At 32.9% G+C, this 26,886-nt stretch overlaps 1 protein-coding gene across 5 annotated transcripts in view; it reads right to left on the bottom strand.

Annotated features, from left to right (window-relative positions):
* LOC126743897 (uncharacterized) overlaps positions 1-26,883 on the bottom strand; it is a 59,186-nt gene extending 32,303 nt beyond the window's left edge. The window contains exons 1-2 of one of the 5 annotated variants that reach the window (XM_050451162.1): positions 26,731-26,883; positions 20,798-20,842 (exon numbers count right to left, since the gene is read on the bottom strand). In XM_050451162.1, the coding sequence (XP_050307119.1) occupies positions 20,798-20,834 (37 nt within the window). In that variant the 5' untranslated portion in view covers positions 20,835-20,842; positions 26,731-26,883. Of the gene's footprint in view, positions 1-9,776; positions 10,013-20,797; positions 20,843-26,730 lie in introns of those variants that run through there. The other 4 variants (XM_050451163.1, XM_050451161.1, XM_050451159.1 and 1 more) reach the window with 4 other exon arrangements.
* Positions 26,884-26,886: the final 3 nt, after the last annotated feature.

The raw sequence follows: 26,886 nt of genomic DNA, 5'->3' as shown, positions 1-26,886 counted from the left end.
TTTATGTTGGAAGTTGTTCTTTGGCGATTAAGTCGGCTTTTTCAAACGTTTTAGTCTAGATATTTGATATAATTTCGAAGTGATTGTTTGTTTTCCAGGCATTTCACGGTATTTTTTATGACTATACCAAGATATCTTGCAGAAATTTGATCAATTTTGACTTAATCCATTCATCAACTATTATTTTTCATTTTCTGCCAGACATTTGAAATAATTTTCTTCCACTGCATATTTCTTAGTTATTGTTATTTACTACATGACTTTCAAAACAACCCTTAATAACTAACTAAACCACCCCACCAGTCCTATTATTATCGACATTAACAGGCCTATGGCTCGGCCACAATAGCGCGCCGTTTTGTCTATTAAAGCCCTTTTGTTATAGAAAAACCCGTTAATCATTTTCCCCGGTAAATTATGTGCATTCTCAACGATTTTCCAGGCAATTCCGTCATCCCTTGGGTCTATTTTTAGGTTTTATTGACTGGAATAGATAATGATTTTCCATACATACAACCCCCCCGTTCTATTCTGATGGTTCTAATGTTATTATGGTTACCAAAAGAGCCACGCCCTTAATATTGGCTTTGTTGTACAGCCAATTGACAATATAATAAAATATTTCCTCTTGTTCGCCCTTCTAACATCCAATTTTTACGTTTCCAGGCACGTGCCAAAAACGCACGAATTCCGCCCTTCGGTTATTGGACATTATTAGTTTTCTCATCTTTTCTAACTAATTTTTTAGTTCTACACGCTGTTGGCATCTTCAGATGCTTCGAAATCTTTTAAAAAGTTCCTCTGAAGAGGTATTAGTCTATAAATATAAACGTAATTACATCATTTAAGGGCGAGGAGGACTATAGAAAGATTGACGGTAATATTGTTCTTCTATGGTGCTAGGAGTGTTCGTAGGTAAAAACCAAAAAATCAAGAAGTTTTGAGCACATATTAAAGAAAACGCCTGGACTAAAGATTTGGCTACGTCCAATAACATTCTTTATCTTAATTCAACGTTGTCTATAATAGTCCGAGCGCTGTATATATTTTTTAAAGAACGGTGACATAGGTGCCTAAGCATTTTAATTGAGCAATATTTGTACACATTTTCAACTCTCTCATTCTCTTGGTTTTCTAGTTACGGAACTGTTTTATAGGATATTTTTAAGAAAAAATCACAATAGCCGACACGACTATAGGTGTTTTTAAAAAATTTGGCCATGCCCTATAATAGTTCAAACGCTTCAATGAAATAATCTCAAAAAATAAAAAATTATCATATACGCCTGCAATACAAAAATACGGTAGTGTTCAGGTGCTTTAATCAAATTACTTTCTGAATCTTAACTCAATATTTATTATGTCACAGACACCCGGACTACCTGGCGTTCATAGAACTTGACAACGCCCAACATTTCCGTCTTATGCGAACGATGCGAGCGAGGATGTCTATTATTGCTCTTGTTTATGTAGAGTCATAGTCCAGGCGTTTTAATGAAAAAAAAACAAGTCATAAACGCATGGTCCATAAAAATTTGACCACGTCCTAATCCAGGCGTTTTAAATTATTTTTAGCCTCCAAAATATCTTTTTTAGGTTATAATTACTTTAAAATTAGCTGATTTTTAGGCGACAATCACAATTTTGATGCAACGAATGCGTAAAAGATTTTTTGATCCTGAACGGTTTTTCTTTTTAGGCAAAAAGCGCTTTTAACTTCGATTCTTTGACAAATCACCCCTTAATATTTGGCAAATATAAACAACTACAACTTGTAACATAATACGCCTGGACTATAGGACTAAAATTAAATTTCTAAAACACCAACGTACTCAATTTTTTTAGTTCTATGGTCTATTTCAGAGCTTTAATAATCAGGCATTTTCTCGGTTGTGTTCAGGTGCTTTAATCACATTATTTTCTAAATATTAACTTAATATTTATTATGTCACAGATACCCGGACTAAGATCAAAGAACTTGACAACGCCCAACATCTCCGTCTTATTTTAAAGCGAGGATGTCTACTGTTGTTCTTGTTTATGTAGAGAGTCATATTCCAGGCGTTTTAATGAAAAAAAAAACAAGTCTTAGACGCATGGTCCATAAAAATTTGACCACGTCCTAGTCCAGGCGTTTTAAATTATTTTTAGCCTCCAAAATATCTTTTTTAGGTTATAATTACTTTAAAATTAGCTGATTTTTAGGCGACAATCACAATTTTGATGCCACGAATGCGTAAAAAATTTTTTGATCCTGAACGGTTTTTCTTTTTAGGCAAAAAGCGCTTTTAACTTCGATTCTTTGACAAATCACCCCATAATATTTGGCAAACATAAACAAGTACAACTTGTAACATAATACGCCTGGACTATAGGACTAAAATTAAATTCCTAAAACACCAACGTACTGATTTTTTTTAGTATCTCTACATATTACGAATTTTTTTTCTATATCTATGGTCTATTTCAGAGCTTTAATAATCAGGCATTTTCAAGTTTTTTTTGTGATGCCTTATTAGGCATCTAACACAATCCTTTTTTTTAGTATACAACCTAAAGGATTGAGTCAACAGTCTTTCTCCCTATACATAATATACACATACTCACGCATTGAGAATAGGGCCGAGTTTCTCCATTGAAAGGGGATTAATATTGGGGTTCGGATCTTGGGTTTCACACTATTTTTAATATTCATTAATAATTTGCTACCTAATTTTATTGATGACGTAACTATCTCGCTGAGTGGTTATGATTTCCAGGACAATAGGTGGAGAGAAAATGCACCGATGAAGAATGCTTCAAGAAACATTGGTTAAATGCAAGAAAGAAGCAGAGGATTTTGAGATACCCAGGATTTCATAACTGGGTTTTATTATGAGGTGAGATTCTTGGGAAAATATCTTGACTAAATTTCAAATTTATTTTCAAAATATATATTATAAGTACAGTTTTGCTTAATATAACATAACGTACGTAAGCTCACTATGGGTTTGTTTGTGCAATCTTACAAGCTATTTGAATAAGTTTCTTTATGCTTATATTTGATTTGAAAACAAGTTTTAACTACACTCTCCTATCCAACATCATCCACTAGCAACCAAAATCAAAAATTAAAACCAAAACAAACAAACCAAGAAAGAAACATTTTTATAGTAGTAATTACCTATAAAACAATTAAAACTAGACATATAAAATGCAGAATGAAGTTTATTTTCAATAGAGCTTTAAAAGTGTTCATATTTCTATGCAAGTAAATGACTGCCTTTTTTTAAATTTATGTTTATTAGGTGTACTTTTTATTTCTTACGTTATCTGATTAATTTTATGGAAGTAGGCTTCTTTCTGATGCAATTCGAGTTACTCGTAGATTTAGTGGGATAATTATCTTTTATGGGTTCGCTAAAATTCCTTTTTATGTATGTATTCTATAGCTGATAGAATGTATAGTGAGTGAATCAAAAAAATCGAGTGGCAAAGTGTTAGTCTCTACCAGAGCTGTATAGATTGATTCTAGTGCTTTAATACTGAGAAATGATTTTAATTGTTTAAATTTATAGATTAGACTTCTGAGCTTGTTTCATAAGATCAGTCCCATTTGAGAAACTGATCAGACTTAAATAAAATGTTCACATAGAGGGAGTGTAAGTATGATGAAGTATGATCACTGTTTCTTATTATTAGTGGACTCTTAATTAGAAAAAAATGTAGTTGACAAAATATAGGATACATCTAATGAGTAAGGCCTAAGAAATAGTATAGAGAAAACAAGATCTACTCCTCCACAACATTTTCCTTTATTTTCAGAAGATTTCGCAACTGTTTCGATCTCACTTTAACTCACCTAAATGTAAAAACATTATAGTCCGAACTTATTAATGATTTTTTTTTCTTTCATACTTAACACACACGCCTGGACTATACGGCTATGATTTCCGTAATATTTGGACTATTTTAAGTTAAACAAACAAAAGAAAATTGAAAAAAAAACCTATTTACCAACCAAATTAATTATATATATGTTTGAAGTATAGCATTGATATACTACGAGTCAGTGAAACTTGTTGGCCTAACTCTTGACAATGTACACTTCGAAACCACACAATAAGAAGACACACAGATATGGAGTTATCGTAATCGTTTCCCAATTTTTATAAAGTGCAGTAAAAGCATACTACACTCGCTTCTCAGACACAATGTCACTCCTTCAGCTCAAAAAACGTATTAACTCAATCATACACATATAAACTCCAACAGCAGACAAAGATGAGGAGACTGTAGAAGTTTACCAACAACTGGAGACCCTGGTAAGGATGACTAAGAAAAACGAAGACTCGAAACAAATGTAAGAAATCAGATCGACTTCAACACCATACCAGAAAGATTCAGAAACTTAATCAGATTAGTGAAAACCTATCCTGGGGCTGACGCTCAATCGGATGACAGCCCAGTGGTAAATAAGCTGCTAATCAAACTAAAACCTATAGAAGGGAAGACTAAGAGAACCAAACTAAACAATCATAACATTAAACAACAAGTACGGGAATCCTCGAGAAGAAACATTGGAAACGTGAGTGAACCCGCAATAGAGGCAGTTGCTAAATGGGAGGAAATAAAAGAGCTGTTAAAGTAACAAACACGGCCATTCTTTTACGGGATCGCGTAACGAAGAAGCAGTGAATGACGCATGAAATCCTTGATATGATCAAATAAACTACCAAGATACAAAAGATTAAGGAGGCGAAGGAACGCTAGCTGAAGGAGAAATGTACAAAGAAGATCAAAGAAGTAACAACTGAAAGAAAAACCAGAAATCCCCAGCCAACACTAACAGAACCAGACGGAAACCTTATATCAGACGACTTGAAGCTCATTGACTCATAGAAACATTACGTAGAACGACTTTTTAACGAGGAAAGCTGAGTGACCTGAAATACAGACTGGACCTGATATACTAAGGTTTAAGTAACCTGCACCCTAAAGAAATGGAAGCTTGAATAATTCGGATATATCATGATATGTACCGTATGCTACAGAATCAACATCAGGAGGTGACTAACTGTTTAAAGGTGTCGTAACAAAATCAAAATAAGCCTTAAATAGCAATGCATTATTAAACTCAAAATCACAGGTTTCAAATATATTGAATATAAATTCAAAAGATCACCCGTGTTTCGCCTGTACTGGGCATCATCAGATTTTCTAGTCTATTGATAAAAAGAAAAACAGATTAACAACAACAAACATTACATGTTACAAGTCCAGGGTAAAAATCAAAAGTACACACATTAGGACGGAGACTAGTTATCACATGATAAATATATAAAAAAAACATATCACAACTGAAAATAGCCAATGCCCGAAAAGGATAAGGCAGCGGAAGAAGAAACGCCTGGACTATAGAAGTACGCATTTCCAAAGATTTGGCAACCTCAAATAATATTTTCTGTCTTATGTTAACGCGAGGACGTATCGTTGTTCTTGTCTAAGAGAGGGTTATAGTCCAGGTGTTTAAGTAAAAAAATTTAAAAAAAAACAGCAATAAAACGAAATCAATTTTTTTAGGTTGATTTTGGACACAAGAAATGAGTTTTCTACTACCAGGCATTAAGTACTCACTCTACAAACTTCCCAGGGTATACAAAATTTCACTTTGAATATCAATTGTAATGTGACGTTTATTCTATAATTTGTCAAAAAAATTTTTCACAATGGTCTTTCAGGACTTTGATGATTATTTCTTACAGAGGGAAAACAAATTTAGGTCTGTTTTTAAGTGGTCTCTTCATTTTTTCCTTTTCAATTCCTCTTTTTCTTTTTTGCGTTTTTTTTTTAAATCTTCGTACTTCCAATCTCTTAATTGAAATTTGAAAACTTCCAGGAAATTGGATTTATCTTAAATTTCTTCCTCGATTCTACTTTTCTACCTAAAAATTGAAGTAATTTTCTGTTTTATTCTCATTCACCTTCTTCATTATTTCATATTTCTTTTATCACAACTGTTGTATCCGAGTTCGGGATTATGGATTTTGGATTTTAATGAAATTTTCAATAAAAATAGAGTGGTGTTTTTAAATGAGAATGGTAGTTAGTTTGAAGGTGTCCGTGCAATAGAGGTGTGAGAATGTTCGAAAGTGTTCTATTGGGGTCGCTAATTATGGTGGAATGAAATGAAATTTTGCAGACTGTTAGTGGGTGGAAAGGGGCAACTTTCGATAAAATTTTGGGTCATTAAGAGAAATTAGAAATTCCATTGTGTCGCGTTTTTCTCGAAAAGTATAGGTTCTGGTGAAAAATGTATAGAGACCTTTTCGCTTCGTCGTCGCGTCTTTTCGAGGTAGGAAAAGGAAAAAAGCGGAAAATCGAATTGTTTGCAAGTGAAAATTCTCATTGTAGGACGTGAGCTTTAGAGATTTTATCATTGTTGTTTTCTAATAGCTGTTTTTAAAATTTGTTTCTATTTTTAATACTTCTTTCTTCAAGTAACTCAACTGAACTTTAAAATCAGGTCATATAAGAAAAAAAAACGACCGGCAGACTAGCGTATTTAATGTTGCATGTCGGCAAGTAAAATTATTTAATTAGTATAGGTAGAAATATTCAAATTCACTTATTATTACACAGAAACATTTACCTAAAAGTCGGATATTTTAGAAAATTTGGTTTGGATTGATTTGGAGCCGAAATAGTATTTCTAGAGAATATTCCTCTCCAAATTGGGCGAGAACTGTCACCATTACCCTTAAATCTGACTATATATTTAATAAAAATACATTAGAACCAATTTTACTATCGCTTTGTAGTTGTATTTCCAGGTAATTGGAATCATCTTTAGTTTCTTCCGCAAAATTATCTGAAAAACACTGCTTGAAGATTTGTATTTATTTATTTCTGTCAAAAGAATGTTTTCTTCTGTAGTTGAAAAAATTTCGTATGTTACACGTGTGTAAAATCCCCTTTTTTTTATTCGTGGGAATTGTCGTTCAATTGGAAATTTCCCATTCAAAAAAAAGGATCATTTTACACAGTTGTTACATAAATAACTATTTGAACCCAAAATCAACTGATTATTTTCTGGGAACTATCATAACTTTGATTCTGTGCCCATTATACAATTTAGTGATTTGACATGACAAGAGATCGCTGGATGAGGAGCTATAGTAGAATTTCAGGAACGTTTAGAACATCAGGTTTTTAAAAGTGAAAACGTAAATTTTCAATAAAAGAATAATGACTTTTTGTAAATGATTTTTATGACTCCACTAATTTGGCTCAAAAACCCCTTTTGACTCATAGAAAAATTACGTAGAACGACTTTTTAACGAGGAAAGCAGAGTGACCTGAAATACAGACTGGACCTGATATACTAAGGTTTAAGTAACCTGCACCCTAAAGAAATGGAAGCTTGAATAATTCGGATATATCATGATATGTACCGTATGCTACAGAATCAACATCAGGAGGTGACTAACTGTTTAAAGGTGTCGTAACAAAATCAAAATAAGCCTTAAATAGCAATGCATTATTAAACTCAAAATCACAGGTTTCAAATATATTGAATATAAATTCAAAAGATCACCCGTGTTTCGCCTGTACTGGGCATCATCAGATTTTCTTGTCTATTGATAAAAAGAAAAACAGATTAACAACAACAAACATTACATGTTACAAGTCCAGGGTAAAAATCAAAAGTACACACATTAGGACGGAGACTAGTTATCACATGATAAATATATAAAAAAAAAACATATCACAACTGAAAATAGCCAATGCCCGAAAAGGATAAGGCAGCGGAAGAAGAAACGCTTGGACTATAGAAGTACGCATTTCCAAAGATTTGGCAACCTCAAATAATATTTTTTGTCTTATGTTAACGCGAGGACGTATCGTTGTTCTTGTCTAAGAGAGGGTTGTAGTCCAGGTGTTTAAGTAAAAAAATTTAAAAAAAAAACAGCAATAAAACGAAATCAATTTTTTTAGGTTGATTTTGGACACAAGAAATGAGTTTTCTACTACCAGGCATTAAGTACTCACTCTACAAACTTCCCAGGGTTTACAAAATTTCACTTTGAATATCAATTGTAATTTGACGTTTATTCTATAATTTGTCAAAAAAATTTTTCCCAATTGTCTTTCAGGACTTTGATGATTATTTTCTTTTTCATTTCTTACAGGGGGAAAACAAATTTAGGTCTGTTTTTAACTGGTCTCTTCATTTTTTCCTTTTCAATTCCTCTTTTTCTTTTTTGCGTTTTTTTTTTAAATCTTCGTACTTCCAATCTCTTAATTGAAATTTGAAAACTTCCAGGAAATTGGATTTATCTTAAATTTCTTCCTCGATTCTACTTTTCTACCTAAAAATTGAAGTAATTTTCTGTTTTATTCTCATTCACCTTCTTCATTATTTCATATTTCTTTTATCACAACTGTTGTATCCGAGTTCGGGATTATGGATTTTGGATTTTAATGAAATTTTCAATAAAAATAGAGTGGTGTTTTTAAATGAGAATGGTAGTTAGTTTGAAGGTGTCCGTGCAATAGAGGTGTGAGAATGTTCGAAAGTGTTCTATTGGGGTCGCTAATTATGGTGGAATAATGAAATTTTGCAGACTGTTAGTGGGTGGAAAGGGACAACTTTCGATAAAATTTTGGGTCATTAAGAGAAATTAGAAATTCCATTGTGTCGCGTTTTTCTCGAAAAGTATAGGTTCTGGTAAAAATGTATAGAGACCTTTTCGCTTCGTCGTCGCGTCTTTTCGAGGTAGGAAAAGGAAAAAAGCGGAAAATCGAATTGTTTGCAAGTGAAAGTTCTCATTGTAGGGCGTGAGCTTTAGAGATTTTATCATTGTTCTTTTCTAATAGCTCTGTTTTTAAAATTTGTTTCTATTTTTAATACTTCTTTTTTCAAGTAACTCAACTGAACTTTAAAATCACGTCATATAAAAAAAAAACGACCGGCAGACTAGCGTATTTAATGTTGCATGTAGGCAAGTAAAATTATTTAATTAGTATAAGTAGAAATATTCAAATTCACTTATTATTACACAGAAACATTTACCTAAAAGTCGGAAAATTTGGTTTGGATTGATTTGGACCGAAAATAGTATTTCTAGAGAATATTCATCTAAATAATGTAAAGCATCAACAACTTGGGAGAGTACTGTCACCACTACCCTTAAATCTGACTATATATTTAATAAAAATACATTAGAACCAATTTTACTATCGCTTTGTAGTAGTATTTCCAGGTAATTGGAATCATCTTTAGTTTCTGCTTGCAGATTTTTATTTATATTTCTATTAATAGAATGTTTTCTTCGGTAGTTAAAAAAATTTCGTATGTTACACGTGTGTAAAATCCCCTTTTTTTATTCATGGAAATTCAACTAGAAATTTCCCATTCAAAAAAAAGGATCATTTTACACAGTTGTTACATAAATAACTGTTTGAACCCAAAATCAGCTGATTATTTTCTGGGAACTATCATAACTTTGATTATGTGACCATTTTACAATTTAGTGATTCGACATAACAAGAGATTGCTGGATGGGGAGCTATAGTAGAATTTCAGGAACGTTTAGAAAATCAGGTTTTTAAAAGTGAAAACGTAAATTTTCAATAAAAGAATAATGACTTTTTGTAAATGATTTTTATGACTCTACTAATTTGGCTCAAAAACCCCTTTTTAAGGGTCAATTTCCCATAAATATGATGTCGGAAATCCCTGTTCTTAATTCTACTGATACTTGAACCCACCATAAACGATTTCCATTACTTACCAGCGGCAGCAGCTGGTATCGGTGCCCTGCACGTATGGCAGAAGCACTGCATCACCGACTCCCTGACCAACCCGATCAACATTTCGACCCTTTAAGTCCGCGACTATTAACAAAATGGAAAAATTGAAAAGATCTTAGAGGTGCCGCCCTTCAATAAAAATCCCTTAATGTACAAATTGGATGTTGGCCAAGGGCGGACAAGCTCAAAAGACGTTGTGCGACAGTTTTCTTCACGTCCGATGCCGAGTTCGAACTGCTGCCGGCGCCCTTAGCAGTTGACGGGGGGGATGGTTAGGGCGTCGGGACGCAGGCGTACCCCCCGCACCCCCACCCCCACCACTCCAAGCCGGTATTATGTAGGCGCCAGATTTTTTAATTTTTATGTGTGACGACCCTTTTTTTAATAGACCCTAATTTCGAATAATATGTTGAAACCTTTCAAGGAGTCCCCCAGTCAGAAAAAAACAATCCTTTTTGAAGCAATTTTTCTTTGATTTCATGTCCTTCCTTGCCTCAACAGTTTCTAGAAAGTTACGGATGCAGGCGGGCACCTGGCAACTATACAATCGCTCTTTATTGGCCCTATTTTACGCCCTCCCTCCTCTGCATTCTCTCCGTTATTAGATAATCGCTTTTCAATAATTTCTCCATTTTGTTCCCTTCGGCAGCAGGGAAATGCGAACCTTTTTTGCGGTAGGTTATGGTTTTGACTGCCTCGACAATCGAAGAATGACGACGATTCCTTTACTTGTTCCATGATGAAAAATGTCCACCTAAAGCAACCGGGTCCTCAGTAATAGGGCCTTGAAAGCTTGGACGATTTACGGAACACTAAAAAGCTTTTACATTTCGAAACTTAGATGGCGCTAAGAATGCAAGACTAACGCTTTTACCGATGCTGCACAGACTGTCAAGCATCAAATTATGTCCTATATCTTCCCATTGCAAATGAGAATTTCCACAGCTTCTTCTTTACGCCCGTAGTGTTACCAGAGCTTTGCAGTTCAATTAGGGAAATCAAAAACAAAGGCTCTTCTGGAATTGATGGAATTACTCTCAAAATGTTTTCAAATCTGCCCGAATGTACATTATGTCATCTTATTACTCTAATTAATCAGTCTTTTCAAAAAGGTGTTTTTCCTAACTGCCTTAAGTTGGCGATAATAATTCCACTACATAAAGGAGGAGACAAAGATCAGTCTTCCAACTATCGCCCTATTGCTCTTCTTCCCACACTTTAAAAAATTATTGAAAGATTGGTTAAAAAAAGACTTCAATCATTTTTGCTAAAATATAAAATACTTACTTCCCATCAATTTGGATTTTTAAATAACAAATGCACAAATGATGCTATGTTTTCTCTTTTTAATAATGTATACTCTAGCTTAAACAACCAACACCCTACAGCAACAATTTTCTGTGATTTTTCTAAAGCCTTTGATTGTGTTAATCATGACATCTTATTAAAAAAGTTGCAATATTACGGGTTCAGAGGAGCGCCTTTTGAATGGTTTAAGTCGTATCTCAGTAACAGAAGTCAAGCTGTGAGAATTGATTCGACTATGTCTTCTTGCAAGCCAATACAAAGTGGAGTGCCTCAAGGTTCCGTACTTGGCCCTATTTTGTTTCTTATCTTCATCAATGACATTGCTAATCTAAATATTAACGGTAAAGTCTGTCTATTTGCTGATGATACTAGTTTTACCTGGAGTGATCCGGATATTTCTAAACTTCATAGAACCGTATCAAGTGACTTAACTACTATCAAATCATGGTGCGACTCTAATCTCCTTTGTCTCAACATTTCCAAAACTAAAATGTTGTCGTATAAAAATACCTTGCAATCTTTTGTACTTGGTAATGCAACAATTGACGAATTTGATTCTGTAAAGTTTTTAGGGCTAACTGTTGACAACTCGTTAAAATGGAACACACATATTGACTTTTTATCAAGAAAATTAAGTTCCGCTTGTTTTGCGTTAAGATCAATTTCTAAGGAGCTTAGCCTGTCTACTTCTAGAACAGTTTATTTTGCCCTTTTTGAATCGCACCTTCGATACGCCCTTCCATTCTGGGGTACATGTAGTGCAACTCAATTTGACCGTATTTTTAGACTACAAAAGAGAGCTTTACGTTATACACTGAGACTTAAATACAGAAGTCATTGCCAGCATTTCTTCAAAAAATTTCAAATATTAACTTTTCCATCTTTATTCATATTTGAGTCCCTTTGTCTAATACGCAAACACGGTTCAGCATCTGATAGGCCTTCCCATAGTTATCTACTTAGATACACGGAACATGATCTATACCTGCCTACCCCACATTCAGAGTTGGTCAAAAGTTCCATATTATATAATGCAAAAAAAATGCACAATCATTTGCCATTGGAAATTAAATCCATCATATCTTTTTTTGCATTTCGTAAAGCATTAAAAGCATTCTTACTGGAGAGAGCTTTTTACACAGTTAACGATTTTTTTGTAATCATTGATTTGAAATTTCGCACTAGCAGATTATGTATTTTTACTATCTGTACATGTTTAGGTATACTGCTTTTTGTAGCTATTTTAGGATTTTTTATAATTTTTTACTTTTTTAAACATTTTTTACATTTTTTTTTAACGTAGAGAGATTTTTTAATGATCTTTTTTTTTGACATTGTATACATTAAATTGTATATTTTATAATAATATTTTTGACTACTTACAATTTCTAAATTGTATTAATCTGTATATATTGTAGATAATCTATTCTATTTATTCTATTTATTTATTTATATTTTTTTTTAAATTTTGTTTTGTTTTTCTTTTTTTTTAATTGTGTTTTGTTTGCATTTTTGTGTCTTTTTTGTTTTACAGCTTTGTCTACAAATTGTAACAATTTCTTGACAATAAAGCATTGATTGATATAAAACGCGGCCATTTTTCATAGTTCTTTAGCTTGCACAGGCTTTCTTTTTACTTCTGCCGGAAAACCTTAGAACATTGAAAGGCTATAATTCTCATAGTGGCAAATTAACTGTCTGAATTTTGAATATACTTCTCCTCTCTTTCTAACACATTATAGCAATCATAAGCCCATCTTTGTCTAACATGTTATTTATTTTTTTTTATGAATAGTTATCATCAACAAAAAAAAACCATTTTTACGCATGACACTAATGACTCTCTGTTAAGGTGAAAACGAACCTAATAACAGTATGGTTTCTTAATAAATTATTAATATTATAATGGGCGATAGTAATAAATTATAATGGTAATTGCGAAATTTATATTGAATAGTATTTAGAAGAATAATTGAATTTCAACGCATATTCCATCTTTGGTAATTTTTTGAAGGCATTAGTATGACTTTCCTTTGCTATTTATTAAGTTATAACGTAACTTGGTATGTTTTATTAAATACGCCGATTTATTTATTGCTATTAAATTATAATAATAAATATCGATATTTTTTTAAATTGCTATGGTTGATCAAGGTCCATCAGTTGGCTTTTTTAAGACATAAATTTTTTTTTTTGTATTGAACAACATCAATTCTTAATCATAAATTTTATTTTATTCGAACTGTCAAAGTTCAAATCAGCGTTGAAGTTTTCCAGAGAGTTGAAACCTGCTTTTGTTTGTTGCAGGCATTTGAAATACGCTTTTATTTTATCCAGGAAGTTGAAATCAGCTTTGAATTAATTCAGGCAGTTTAAGTTGGCTTTTATTTAGTCCAGGAAGATAAAATTAGCTTTGAAATCATCCAGACAATCGAAATTATTTTCAATTTATTCCAGGTAGTTGAAATAAGCTTTTATTTACTCCAGAAAACTAAAATTAGCTTAGAATTCATCCATAGAGTTGAAATAATTTTTAATTTATTCCAGGCAGTTGAAATTGGCTTTTATTTAGTCCAGGAAGCTAAAATTAACTTTGAATTAATACAGAGAATTGAAATCAGTTTTTAATTATGTTAGACAGTTGAAATCAGCTTTTATTTCGTCCAGAAAGTTGAAATCAGCTTTGAATTAATTCAGGCAGTTGAAATCGGCTTTTATTTAGTCCAGGAAGATAAAATTAGCTTTGAAATAATCCAGACAGTCGAAATAATTTTTGATTTATTCCAGGCAGTTGAAATCAGCTTTTATTTACTCCAGAAAGCTAAAATTAGCTTTGAATTCATCCAGAGAGTTGAAATCAGTTTCTATTTATTTTAGGCAGTTGAAATCAGCTTTTGTTTTGTCCAGGAAGTTGAAATCAGCTTTTATTAAATTTAGGCAGTTGAAATAGCTTTTTATTTAGTCCAGGAAGATAAAATTAGCTTTGAAATAATTCAGACAATCGAAATAATTTTTAATTTATTTCAGACAGTTTAAATTGGCTCTTATTTAGTCCAGGAAGCTAACACCCTATCTTTTATGAACAACAGTTAGGACGTTGTTTATCTACCAAAGCCATCGAACGATACTTCTTGCCATTCTCAGACCCTTTTATTGTTGACAGCCTCAATATCCTAAATCTACTAAATCGCGAGGGGAGAAAATAAAGTTAGCTGATAAGAAAAACTGGGAAGATGTCTCGCTCGCACACATAGACCACCCGAGGAAGGAAATCCTCGGGAGACGCTACCGACCGGGCCGTAATTGATACACTTCGGGTTTTATAGGAAAGGGTGGGAGGGACCCTCCACCTTCGCCACCTCGCGTGACTCATCTGGTTATTCTGGTTGAAACGCTGAGACTCGGAGCCGCCACATGCAGATTTTTTTTGCTCCCTCAAACAGCGAAAATTGAATTAAACAATTAGAAATTCCGGGAAAAAAATTCAAATGAGTCACAAAGGGAAGCGAGGCCTTTGTATGTGATAGTATAATCGATGCAGCTCTAATCCCAGACATTCTCCTAAACATTCCAGGTAGGTATCCTACCAGAGAGAGAGAAAGGGTGACTCATAAAAGGCTCTTTCACAATTTAAAACCCATTCTCTTCACACCTCCGTACGTACAGTTGTGACCCAGATGGAAATTGATCTAAATAAAAGTGCGAGCGAGTATCTAAAACCGACATAAAACCACTATTGTGGTCAAGAACCTCGAACGAGAGACGGTACGTGGGCAAAAACAATAAAAATCAGAAAAGAAAGAACCGTATGTGGGCATCGCAGGGTCAGGATACCAGATACAAAAGACTTTATTTCTCTTTTCTTTGCGACGCGAATTAAAGGTCGTATTGCATATAATACGCGTATAGGCTAGGCGGAAATAAATTTTAAGCGAAAAAGTTCGCCAAGGAGACAATTTTTTTGTCTTGTTGTTTTTAAGAAAAAACTAATTAGATTTATTGTCGGAATGTTATACATGTCTCATCGATATCGTAGCACATCCCGACTATGCATTTGGCCGTTATTGTCAAAAACGTCATAAATGTCAAACATAACGTCAAAGTATTACACACACACTATAAAAAGAATTTAATTAAAGAATACAAAGAACATTTTTATTTTTGAGTATCGCAGGTTTAAAATAGGACATACAAGACATTTCCGTTTCATTGATTTTTAAATTAAAGTTACTACAGGTCTACTTACTGTCTAACTAAAACTATATTTACTGTAGGTTTTTTATATTTACTATAATACTATGGTTACTAACTGTCTAGGCGAAAATGCCAAAGCATATTCTACGAAAAAATTCATCAAGGAAAATAATTTCCTTGTGATTTAAAGTTTCACAACTTGTCTATCGATGCCGTCGCACATTCCTACTTACGTACGCGCCAATGTCATAATTGTCAACCTCAAACCCAAGGGTTGCACATAACCTCAAAAATAAATCGCTTTTATTTTTATTTACATATAAACAAAGTTTGTTTTTTTTTTTTAAGTTTTTAGATGCAAACAAGGAAAATTGAAATAAAATATGCGTTAAAATCAACTTTATCGCTCCGTGTCAAAATTTTAATATTTGTACACATTAAGGAATCAGCAAATGGAGTAAGTTACATTAAGTGCTTCTTACTAAGCCTTACTTGGCTTCTGAAAATAATCAAATCTATATTTTGACTTGATAGAACATCCCTAAATGCCTAGAAGCTTCAAGTTCTTGAATGCTTAATGACATAAATAAAATAAAACATAATTCCAATCTCCTTATACAAAATCTGTGATGGGCCCAGAGAAAGTTGCAACAAGATTTTTGCAAATTAAAATCCCCTTAATTACATTTACAATCATAGTAGCTAACTTAGCTATCCACATACCTACAGTAACTGAACACAATCACATATTGATGAGGTTATTTAATTTTCCTTGAAAACTTTTGGTTTCATAATAGAGCCTACAAAATTTGATAGATTGGACAGGCTTATTACTGCATATAAGTCTAAATGACTTTATGCCACAATGGTGTGGTAGACATATAAATAGACTTGAGCATGTACAGCACAGGTTTTTTGAAATATCTTTGCTTCAAAACTGAGAGAATATAAACTGAGGGGGTCCAACCATAAGTTCCTTACAAGTACAAAATACATGTTGAAAGTTGATTTTTTTTTGTTCCCTCTATCTACATTAGAAAACACCTTTGCTTTTATTTAGAAAATAGACCTACTAACTTAGCAAGAAATGCACTTCTAGATCAAACTTGCTCATGGTTTAATATTTTATATAATTTTAAAAAAGCTGACCTAAGAATTTTATATCAGAGCATTCTTAACATTCACTGGAATATATTGGAATCTGTGCATAATATCAATTCTGCCGTCGAACTTTTCTATAATAATTTTATTATTATATAAATTGTCTTGATAACTGTGTCTCTAATACTGCCAGGCACAAACGATCTTATCCACCCTGGTTTTATCAATTAGAAATAAACATAGCTCGTGGAAGAAATATAAGTGTTTTCATCAACAATATGATTTAACTAAATTTAGAGAGTGTTGATCAAAAATCAAAAAAAATATTGAACTGTCACACAGAATACTGTGTTAATCTTGAAAATAATTTATTTTCCCTATCAAACAATTTTTGGAAGCTAATTCAAAGCTCACAAAATAACAATTTGTTACCTCAAAATATGACTGACCAACAGGGAATGATTATGTCTGATCCTCAAGCTATTGCAAACGCATTCACAGATTTCTTTAAAAGTGCATATATTTCTTCCACTGCTACACAACCTGGCAACAATGCTCAAAACATATTTGCAGATACCATCATTATATCCAGATTTACGGAAGATGAAGTATTACAAGCTCTTAAATGATGAATGCTCTGAAAAGCAACTGTTGGACCCGACAAAATTCCTGCTTTCCTTCTCTATGATTGTGCCATAGCTTTTGTTAAACCATTAACATTCCTTTTTACTTTAGCGTTAAAACAAGAAAGCTTTCCTGATCTTTGGAAAATATCTAAAATTATCCCTGTACACAAAAAGAGTGACAAAAATCTTATAGAAAACGATCGCCCTATAACAATAATTAATAACTTTTCTACATGTTTTGAACGTGTTCTGCATACTGCTTTATATCCATCAATGAAACATCTGATTGACAGTAGACAACAAGGTTTTATGAAGGGCAGGTCTACCACCACAAATCTAGTTTCTCTTACTGAATTTATAACTGAATCAATAAATCAAGGCCTTTGACCGACTCGACCATGGCATTCTCATTAACAACTTCGATCGAATTTATGGATTTTCTTCCGGCCTAACGAATCTTTTTAGATCCTACTTGAGTGACCGCCCCCAGTACGTAGAATGCTATGCATGGTCGAAGCTCGGCGAAGATTGTTGCCGCCTCTGGAGTACCACAGGGCTCAATTTTGGGACCGCTTTTTTTCAACTCATTTATCAATAAAATATCTGATGAACTTTCTGTAAATAGTCTATTATACGCGGACGATAAAATTTTTTTTTAAAGAATTAACAGCATTTTGGACTGTATTTTACTTCAAAGTGACTTAAACAAACTTAATGCATGGTGTAAAAATAATAACCTGCCTCTAAATGCTGCTAAATGTAATGTTGTCTCTTTCAGTTTAAATAAAAAAATAAATATTTATCACTATACCATAGACAATGTCACAGTCCCTAGATCAACAGTTTTGAATGACTTAGGTGTAACATTTGATAGCTCTCTTTCTTTTCAGCCACATATTACAGATATTGTCAAACGTAGCTACAGAATGCTAGGTTTTGTAACACGTAACTCTTATAATTTTAATAATATCCTCAGCCTAAAAATCTTATTCTTCTCATATGTCAGATCCATACTTGAGTATGCTTCTCAAGTTTGGTCCCCTTATTGCCAAAACCATATAAATGAGATTGAGGGTATACAGAGAAAATGTCTAAAATTTCTTTGCTATAAATGCGATGGAGTGTACCCAGAAATCAGTTTTTCACTGGAAAGATTTTTCTTTCATTCTTTAGAAGATAGAAGAAAATCTGCTGATTTGCAGTTTCTATATAAATTAGTGAACAACTTAATCGACTTGCCAGAGTTATTACAGAAACTGAACTTTCACATACCTCGCATATCAGCCAGAAACTCACAAACATTTTACCTACCTAGACCAAGGACTAACATTAACAAATTTTCTCCACTACGCAGAGCCTGTAACACATATAATTCTGTTCAGGGTCAATGTGACTTATTTAACTGTAGCATAGCAGATATCAAAAAAGTACACTATTCTTAGTAAAACTTTTTTTTTTTCTTTACTTTTCTCATTGTATTTCTTTTTAAGCATTTCCTTATTGTTATTGATTGTAAATGTATGTTTTTTCCCATTCAGTAATTGGATGTATTTCTGTTGAATGGCGTAAATAAAATAAAATAAAAAATTTTACACAGCAATAACAATATTGATCTGTTTATTACCACCAAAAATATCTTTCCCTCATTTTATTTTCTTTTGCCTGTAGTATATTCTGGAGCTTGGGATTTCGGTATTTTTTTTAATGAAATGATTTCAATTTTCATAAATTGTTAAGTTTATAAAAATGGTATACTTATACTTAAGCTATGCCAATCATAAGCTGTCTTATTGAGAATTTCCTGTTAATGTGTGGCAAATAAATAAATAATCAATTCAAATAATTCATCCTTCCCCCTTGAATTGTCCAGGGTTAAAAATCTTGAACAAGAAATCATTGACCTTGATGAAGATGAACTGCCAGTGCTGGAACCACAAATATGCAAAATTGAAATACCAATGGATGATGACAAATTTGAAGAAGTCGAATTGCCTGAACTAACAGATGAAACTCGACCGCAAGAAGAATCCCCAAAGCCGCAAGTGGGCTTGAGCGATAAGGCTTTTGAGGTGCTTAAGACGGCCGCAGATTCAAATATAAAAAATCAGAATTCTACAGTTTGCGCTTTACTGATTGAAGAGATAATGCTGGCACAGAAAAATGAGACATATAAAGTAATTTATTATAGTGTAAATGTGTTGTCTTGTGTGTTTTATTTTTAATTTATTAGGGAAAAATATTTGGTTATTCAGAGAATTGTGGGCAAGGGCTACAAAATGAGGCAAGAAAGATGGCAAGCAAAGCAGTGATTTTTATGGTAAATTCTTAAGATAGCGCTTTTATAGACTATACATTTATAGCTTTCAGGTTATATCTTTAAATCAAGACTGGAAAATCCCTATAGGACTATTTTTTGTACACAACCCAGACATTAAATTCTTTGCAGATATAATTGAGGAAACTTTATCTTGGCTGGAAGAGATCAATGTCAATATTATATCTGTTACTTTAAACAGCAACAGTCCACATTTAAGTTTTGCTTTGGCTGAAGAACTTGGTAACAAATAATCCAACTGAAATTTTTAATTATTTTTTTAAAATCTTTATTTTAGGAGTGGAAATATTGCCTCCATGGGAAAACAGAATAACAGCTCACTTCCCACACCCAGTTACTTCTAAACCTGTACAGGTTTTTTATGACGCTGACAATATTTTAGCAGATTTAAAAGACTTTTGGTCCAGCAACAGGCACATCCAATATAGAAAGCAGCTAATTAATTATGGATTTTATTTGAAAGTTGAGTCTATTACGGAAGATGACTTAAAAGTTTATGAAAATGACGAGATTACTTGTGACTGGATCATTCATAAGAAAAGGGTAAGTGTGGTTGCTTTAAATGCTGTTAAAATAATTTGAAAATTTATTATACAGATTAAATATGATGAAACCTTTATTGGAAAACCTTTGGCTGATGCCATTCAATATTTAAAAGATTTAAAATATGAAGGTTTTGAGAAGAGTAAGGAAACTATTAAATTTATAAAGGTCCTGGACCTTATATCTCAGATATCTCAGGTGAAGTGTCTAATTCTACTTAACAAGTTTTTATTTAGTATTTTATCAAACTTTAGGGAAATGGGAAGCCACCTTATGGATGTCTATCATCAAGTAATGAGCAAGAATGGCTTCCATTGATTGAAAAAATAGTTTCTTACATAAGATGTTTGAAGAGTGTAACTGAGTCTACACCAAAACATTTATTATTATTCTCTGCTGATACAAGAGGTATAATTGGCCCTAATTCGAGTTCTTGCCCAATTGTTTAAATATTTTAGGTCTGACCGTTTATTTTACATCCCTGCTTGAGGTGTACAAAAATCACGTTAAAACTAATAACACATTATTTGATATCAAACCATCAAGGTTTGGCTTAAGGCACGTAAAAAGGGAACTTTTCACTAACCTGTAAGTTGGTTAATTTAATTTTTTATATTTATTAACATATTGCTTGTTTTAGGCCAGATAATACAGACATGACTGCACTAGCCATATTTAAGATTACTGAGACTTTAATGCAGCAACTTAATATACTCGGAGATACCTAAACTGAATTGATTGTTATAAACTAATAAATATTTAAAAATTAATCTGTGTACTTACCTTGGTTAGATTCACAAAGCAACTGTTCCACATTAAAACAAAAACCACAAAATATCGAATTATTTGTCTAAAATTAAGAAGAGAATTTATTTTTTAAAAATTGGGTACTTACAGTCTGAAGTGGGAATTTCAGCAGCAGTTTCAGCCATTGTGTTCACTGAAATTATGAAGAGAAATAGCATTTTAGACCATTGAATCATGTAGTTTGGAGGAAAAATAGTTTTGGATGTAATCATGAATATCCAGGGATAAATGTTTTTTATACCAAAATTAATTCCATATACAGGGTGTTCCGTTGATCATGTTACAAACTTCTAGGGCAGATAGAAAACGTCCGGATTCTATCGTTCTAACGTTCCGGATTGGGTCCGGAAAAGCTTCTTCAGGGAGCTAGAGCTCTTTGAAAATAACCTTTAAAAACTAGTTTTTTTTAATAGCTCCGGAACTACTTTAGCTACCTACCGCAACCAATTTTGGGAGGTAAATTATTGTTAGTACGTTTATTCTTTTGAACCTACTAAATAAAAAAAATATTTACCAGGGGATTTCTTTAAGACTTTAATTTCTGTCCGTTTGGGCATTAGATTATGATGTTCCTAGGCTTTTTACATAAAAAAGGTGCTCTTAGTAAAAGTCGGTAAATGGTAAATATCACCGTTTTTGTGAATTGACGAAAAGCAAGTTATGAGATACAAAAATGAATTACCTATTATTATTAATAAACAATTAATAAAAAAATCTGGCGCAAATAAAAAATAAATGTTAAAAAAAAGTTAAGGTAGCCACTTTATTAAATTGGTACTCAAATTAATTAACTGTCACTTTAATTACCTTGAGGCATAAAATGTTTAAATGATTTTAAGTGTAATAAAAAACCAACAAATTAACAATTTTAGAAACGTAAACAAATTTTCTTAAAGATTGGTATTACAAAAATAAACTTAAAATATGAATTGCTCAAAATGCCGGCCGCCACGATTGATACATTTATTGTATCTACGTACCATATTAAGGTTGACATGGTTAAAAATATCAGGCGTGGTTTGGATTAGGGCTCGGAATTTTGGAAAATTATGTATTCGAATACTCACTTCGTTTTTTTTTTGAATATTTGAATTATTCACTATTCGAATATATTTGAATATTCAAATATTTGAATACTTGAGTAATTAATAGATATATTTAAATGAAGGAAACCTCTCATAAAAAATATCTTGGGATATACCTTGACGAAATTTTAATTCGCATATACATTCTTAATGTCTATTTTATAAATTTTAGATAAAAGTGACATCATATATTAACTCAGTCAATTCAAAGATTCAGAATTTTAGTATGATGGGGAGAATTATACAGGGTGTCCGGAAGCTAGATGCAAGTCTTTAAGGGGGTCATAGCTGACTTAATTTCAAACATTTTAAGCTAAGTATGTGTGGGTCGAAATTTGTTTATAAATTTTTTATGGCAATTTTTGCATTTTTCTCAAGAAATAACAAAATTTCACACTTAAACGGTAATAGAGCGCAAGTTACAATTAGTATCGGAGTTTCAAAGTTTATATTGTTTTGTCTAATGTGTATTAATAAAAATACGATCAATTCCAAGCTTCTGTGTAAACTTATAGAAAAAATAGAGACATTGAAACTTTTTAGTGCGGTGCGAATCGATTTTTTCCAGTCGCCTTCCGTCCAGCTTTTTTAATATACTAATTACAGTAATACTAATTACTAATACATTTTAGTGGTCAAACCACTCAAATCGAGCAAGAGATACTTACACAATGATTTGTGAATGATGCTTATTTCTTAAGTGATTCCATAAATTGCTTGTTCCTGTCTTGTTTTTGACATTATACAAACAAAATTTGCATTCAACGCGATCATCCGTTCTATTAAAATATTGCCAAATTTTGCTTTTCGAACTCATATTGACTTACTACTAGACTTATTGTTAATTAAGTCAATTAATTTAAAATTAACCCTTGGACAGTACTTAATCGTTCGCTTTTATACACAACCAGAGTCAAACACAACTAGTACAACTACGCCGTGCCGTGTATCGAATATCCGAATATTTGCCTGACTGGCCAGGTGACAGGGCCTCCGCGGCTAATCCAGCGCCTTCCAAAATTTTCATTTATAAACTCGCGGACAATAAGTGAAAAATGAGCTGGCGCTCCATCGTGTTGTAGCCATAAGTTCTGTCGTATATTTAGGGGCAGATTTTTATTCTGGCAGTACATTTCTTAAAAAATTTAAATAAATATTTCCCGTTAAACGAGGAGGCAACATAATTGGACCAATTAAGCGTTCTCCAACAATGCCGGCCGACATTTTAACGGAAAACTTATGTTGATAGCTCCTAAAATGAATACCATAAGGGTTTTCACTCCACACATGATTATTCTTAGAATGAAAAATGCCTTCTTTTGTAAATAAAGCCTCGTCAGTAAAAAGGACATATTTTGGAAATTGAGGTTTTTCTGTACACCGATCAAGAAACCACTGGCAAAAATTCACGCGAGGCATAAAATCATTGGGTCCTAATGATTGCACCTTTTGCAGGTGGTAGGGCCGAAGAAGCTGTTCCTTAACAACGTTCCATACCCTAACATGATTTACATGCATCGCATCAGCTACTGCTCGAGTACCTTCAAATCGCTGAAGCACTTCTTCCTCAAAATCCGGGATTCGGATGTTCCTTTGCGCACCATTATCTTGGCGTTTTATTTTAACGGAGCCAGTCTCCCTGAGCTGTTGATTGACCCTTTCAAAAAGTGTGTGAGCTGGGATTCGCCTTCCGGGGAAACCGCTCTTCATATCTCATAAGCTCTTCAATAGTATGGTTTTAGGGGCTTGGCGGCGAGTTGGTTTTGTTCATATCTAAAGGGTCGTCGTCAGAGAGTGTGTGTGGGGTCGGAGTATTCTGAATATCATTCTGTTGCCTGGGGAGTACCTCAGGGGTCGGTACTGGGACCAATACTTTTTCTCCTATATATTAATGACCTCATCCGACTTAATATCCAGGGAAAATTCACGCTCTTTGCCGACGATACCACCGTTCTCTGGCATGGGTATGATACTGACTCTTTGAGAATAGCCATGTTGGCTGATCTTCAACTTATATATGAGTGGTTCAGGGCAAATTTACTATCATTAAATCCAGAGAAGACCAAACTAATTTGTTTTACAAATAACCGTAGTCTTGATAATATTCTTATTGCTAACCGCCCTGTCCCGCTTTATTCTAACAATAAGTTTTTGGGTCTGGTGATTGACAAGGAACTTAAGTTTGAGGACCATATATGGAGTCTCAGCAATAGGGTTTCTGTGGGTTGTTTTGCTGTTAGGGTGGCCTGTTGGGAGCTTGGCATGGGGATTGGGAGAGCTGTGTACTTTTCCCTGATTGAGTCCCATCTCAGGTATGGTGTCTGCTTTTGGGCTAGTGCAAGCAACATCTTCTACAGATGTTGTGAAAGAGAAACGTGCTGTGCGTTATATATGCGGGATATCACCTAGGGAATCATGCCGACCATATTTTATCAGGGAGGGCATTCTTACAATCTACTGCCTATACATACAGGAGGTTGCATGCCTTATGTTCTCCCATCAATACAGGTTTGCCCTACAGAATCCACGATATGTCACGCGCCAGCGGAATAATTTGCGGCTTTCCATTCCAACATCTGCCTTGGTAAAGAGATACATTTTTTATGAAGGTATAAAAATCTTTAACCACCTACCAGAGGACATTAGAGGTGCAAAATCTCTCACCAAATTTAAGTTTCTCTTGAGGAGATTTCTGAGTGGTCGAGCTTATTACTCTGTGGCTGAATATTTCAATGAAAATCAGATTTTAATTAATTAAGGGAGACCTAGCTCTTTTCCTAACCTGTTTGTTTTAAATGTTTTTCTTTTTTTTATCCCTAAATGTTGAACTGGACTTAGTTAAGAAAAGTTAGATATAGTTGATTTTATTAATTAAAAAAAAAAAAAAGTTTAAATTTTAACTGTTTAAAACTTTGTTTGGTCATTGTAACTTGTACTTTTAAATATAATTTTAACCTTGTAGCTCTGTCTCTTTAGGATTAGGTGAAGCTTTGTTTATAACAATATTTTGTTCAAACAATAAAGCATATTTGAATTTGAATTAGTCGAGAAGCAGCTCTACCATTACATCGAACTTCCCCATAAATTAAATTGAATTAATATCATGTAAAAAATACTGACAGTGGCAATGAATTAGCATTATTATTATTATTAAAATAATTAATTCAGGTGCTGTATCTTAGTTTGGTTTTAGTCAATTTCCACAAAAACGGTGATATTTACCGACTTTTACTAAGTGCACCTTTTTTATGTAAAAAGCATAGGAATATCATAATCTTATGCCCAAACGGGCAGAAGTTAAAGTCTTAAAGAAATGGGCCTAAATTTACCAAATACCTGCCTGATTCTGAAGCCCCTGGTAAATATTCTTTTTATTTAGTAGGTTCAAAAGAATAAACGTACAAACAATAATTTACCTCCCAAAATTGATTGCGGTAGCTAAAGTAGTTCCGGAGCTATTAAAAAAAACTAGTTTTTAAAGGTTATTTTCAAAGAGCTCTAGCTCCCTGAGGAAGCTTTTCCGGACCCATATTTATATGAACTTTTGTTTTTCTTTTGACGTTTTCTATCTGCCCTAGAAGTTTGTAACATGATTAACGGAACACCCTGTATTTGTCTTTTGATATAAGTCGAGGGATGGGATAGTGATATTGAGAATATTGTTAGTTAAAAAAATTTACAAAATCTGCATTTTCGTCATCACAAATATTTTAATCTAGAGGGACCAGAGTGAGCCCAGTTTTCAGGAGTACAGTGATACTTTTCTTCAATTCAAAAAGTGTTCAATGTGTTCACAGTCATGTTAGGTAAAGAAATTTAAAATATAGATGAAAAGCTTCAAATAGCAGGTAAATAACATCTACAACATTGTCACCTGAATTAAAACAAAATGGATATAAATGTAATGATAAATTAAAAATTTTTTCTGATGTCCTATAAAGGGTTCCATGTGGTAATTACAAGTGTTTCAGTTAAAGATTTCTGGGACATCATAATATATTAGGATCTAGAATTTTTAAATTTTTTGTTAAATTTAGAAAGATTTAACAAAAAATCTGATTTGATATTGAAAAAAAAAATTAAGATTCGAACTTTTTCATATATAGATTAATCTTCATTAATCGACATTTAATTATAAATCACCCTGTATATTGAGATTCCTTCAAAATTTGAAAGTATTTATCCAGAGGGTCATTAATGACTTCAAAAAAACATTTCAGGAATTTTTATGATAATGATTTTCCTAGGATATTCGACACATATTCTAGGATTTCAATGTGGTTGAATGATATGAACTTTCTTAGTAGATTATAATAAAATTGGTATACTTTAACTAAATTTTCTCCCCTTTTGACCACCCGAATCCATCTGTATATCCTTGATTTGAAAGAAATATGAATGAGAGTTCTATAAGCTATTGAAAATTTCCGGCCAGAATATATGCTCAATTACAAAGCTTGAATCTAGGTCTAGATGTTTCTTAGACTATATCTATGTCCAAGTCTAGACATGTTATTATTCAGACATCTATGGCTAATATAGAAATTAAATTGAACAATATTAATAATGATGCAGTTTGATATAATATGTAGATAATAGTTATGTTACTTGTGGTAAATATTCTCTTAGGGGGGTTATTTATGGGATTTGTATATAAGAGTGAACTGATTACATATTAATTATGTGGTTAATTATCTTACTTATGGTAAGAGCATAGATATATAACTAACAATTGTAGCCCCACTAGTCAAAAAATAAATGAGAAATTAACACCCTATAAGCCCAATTAAGTACTTATTTGGATCAAAACCTGCCTTTTCCCAAATAAAAAGTAAATGAACTGTCAAAAGGGCCCCCCCAACTGTCACTTTAACTTAGTCCCCCGGAGTTCCACAGCATCCCACATAAAATCCATTCCCCATAAACGATAGTTTACCTTAAAAATGATCCTGGAAACCAGCTAAATCTTCACAATTTCCAAAAACACTGAAAAACTACCGAGAAACGTATCGACACTTGTAAAACGTCCCGCCGATTATCAAAAAATTACCCAGAGCAGACGTTTATAAACAACCATCAACAGGGTAGTTCG

The sequence above is a fragment of the Anthonomus grandis genome, chromosome 13 (assembly GCF_022605725.1).
Source record: "Anthonomus grandis grandis chromosome 13, icAntGran1.3, whole genome shotgun sequence".
Lineage (NCBI taxonomy): Eukaryota > Metazoa > Arthropoda > Insecta > Coleoptera > Curculionidae > Anthonomus > Anthonomus grandis.
The sequence above is the reverse complement of the archived record's forward strand: the minus strand, read 5'-3'. Positions and strand labels throughout refer to the sequence as shown.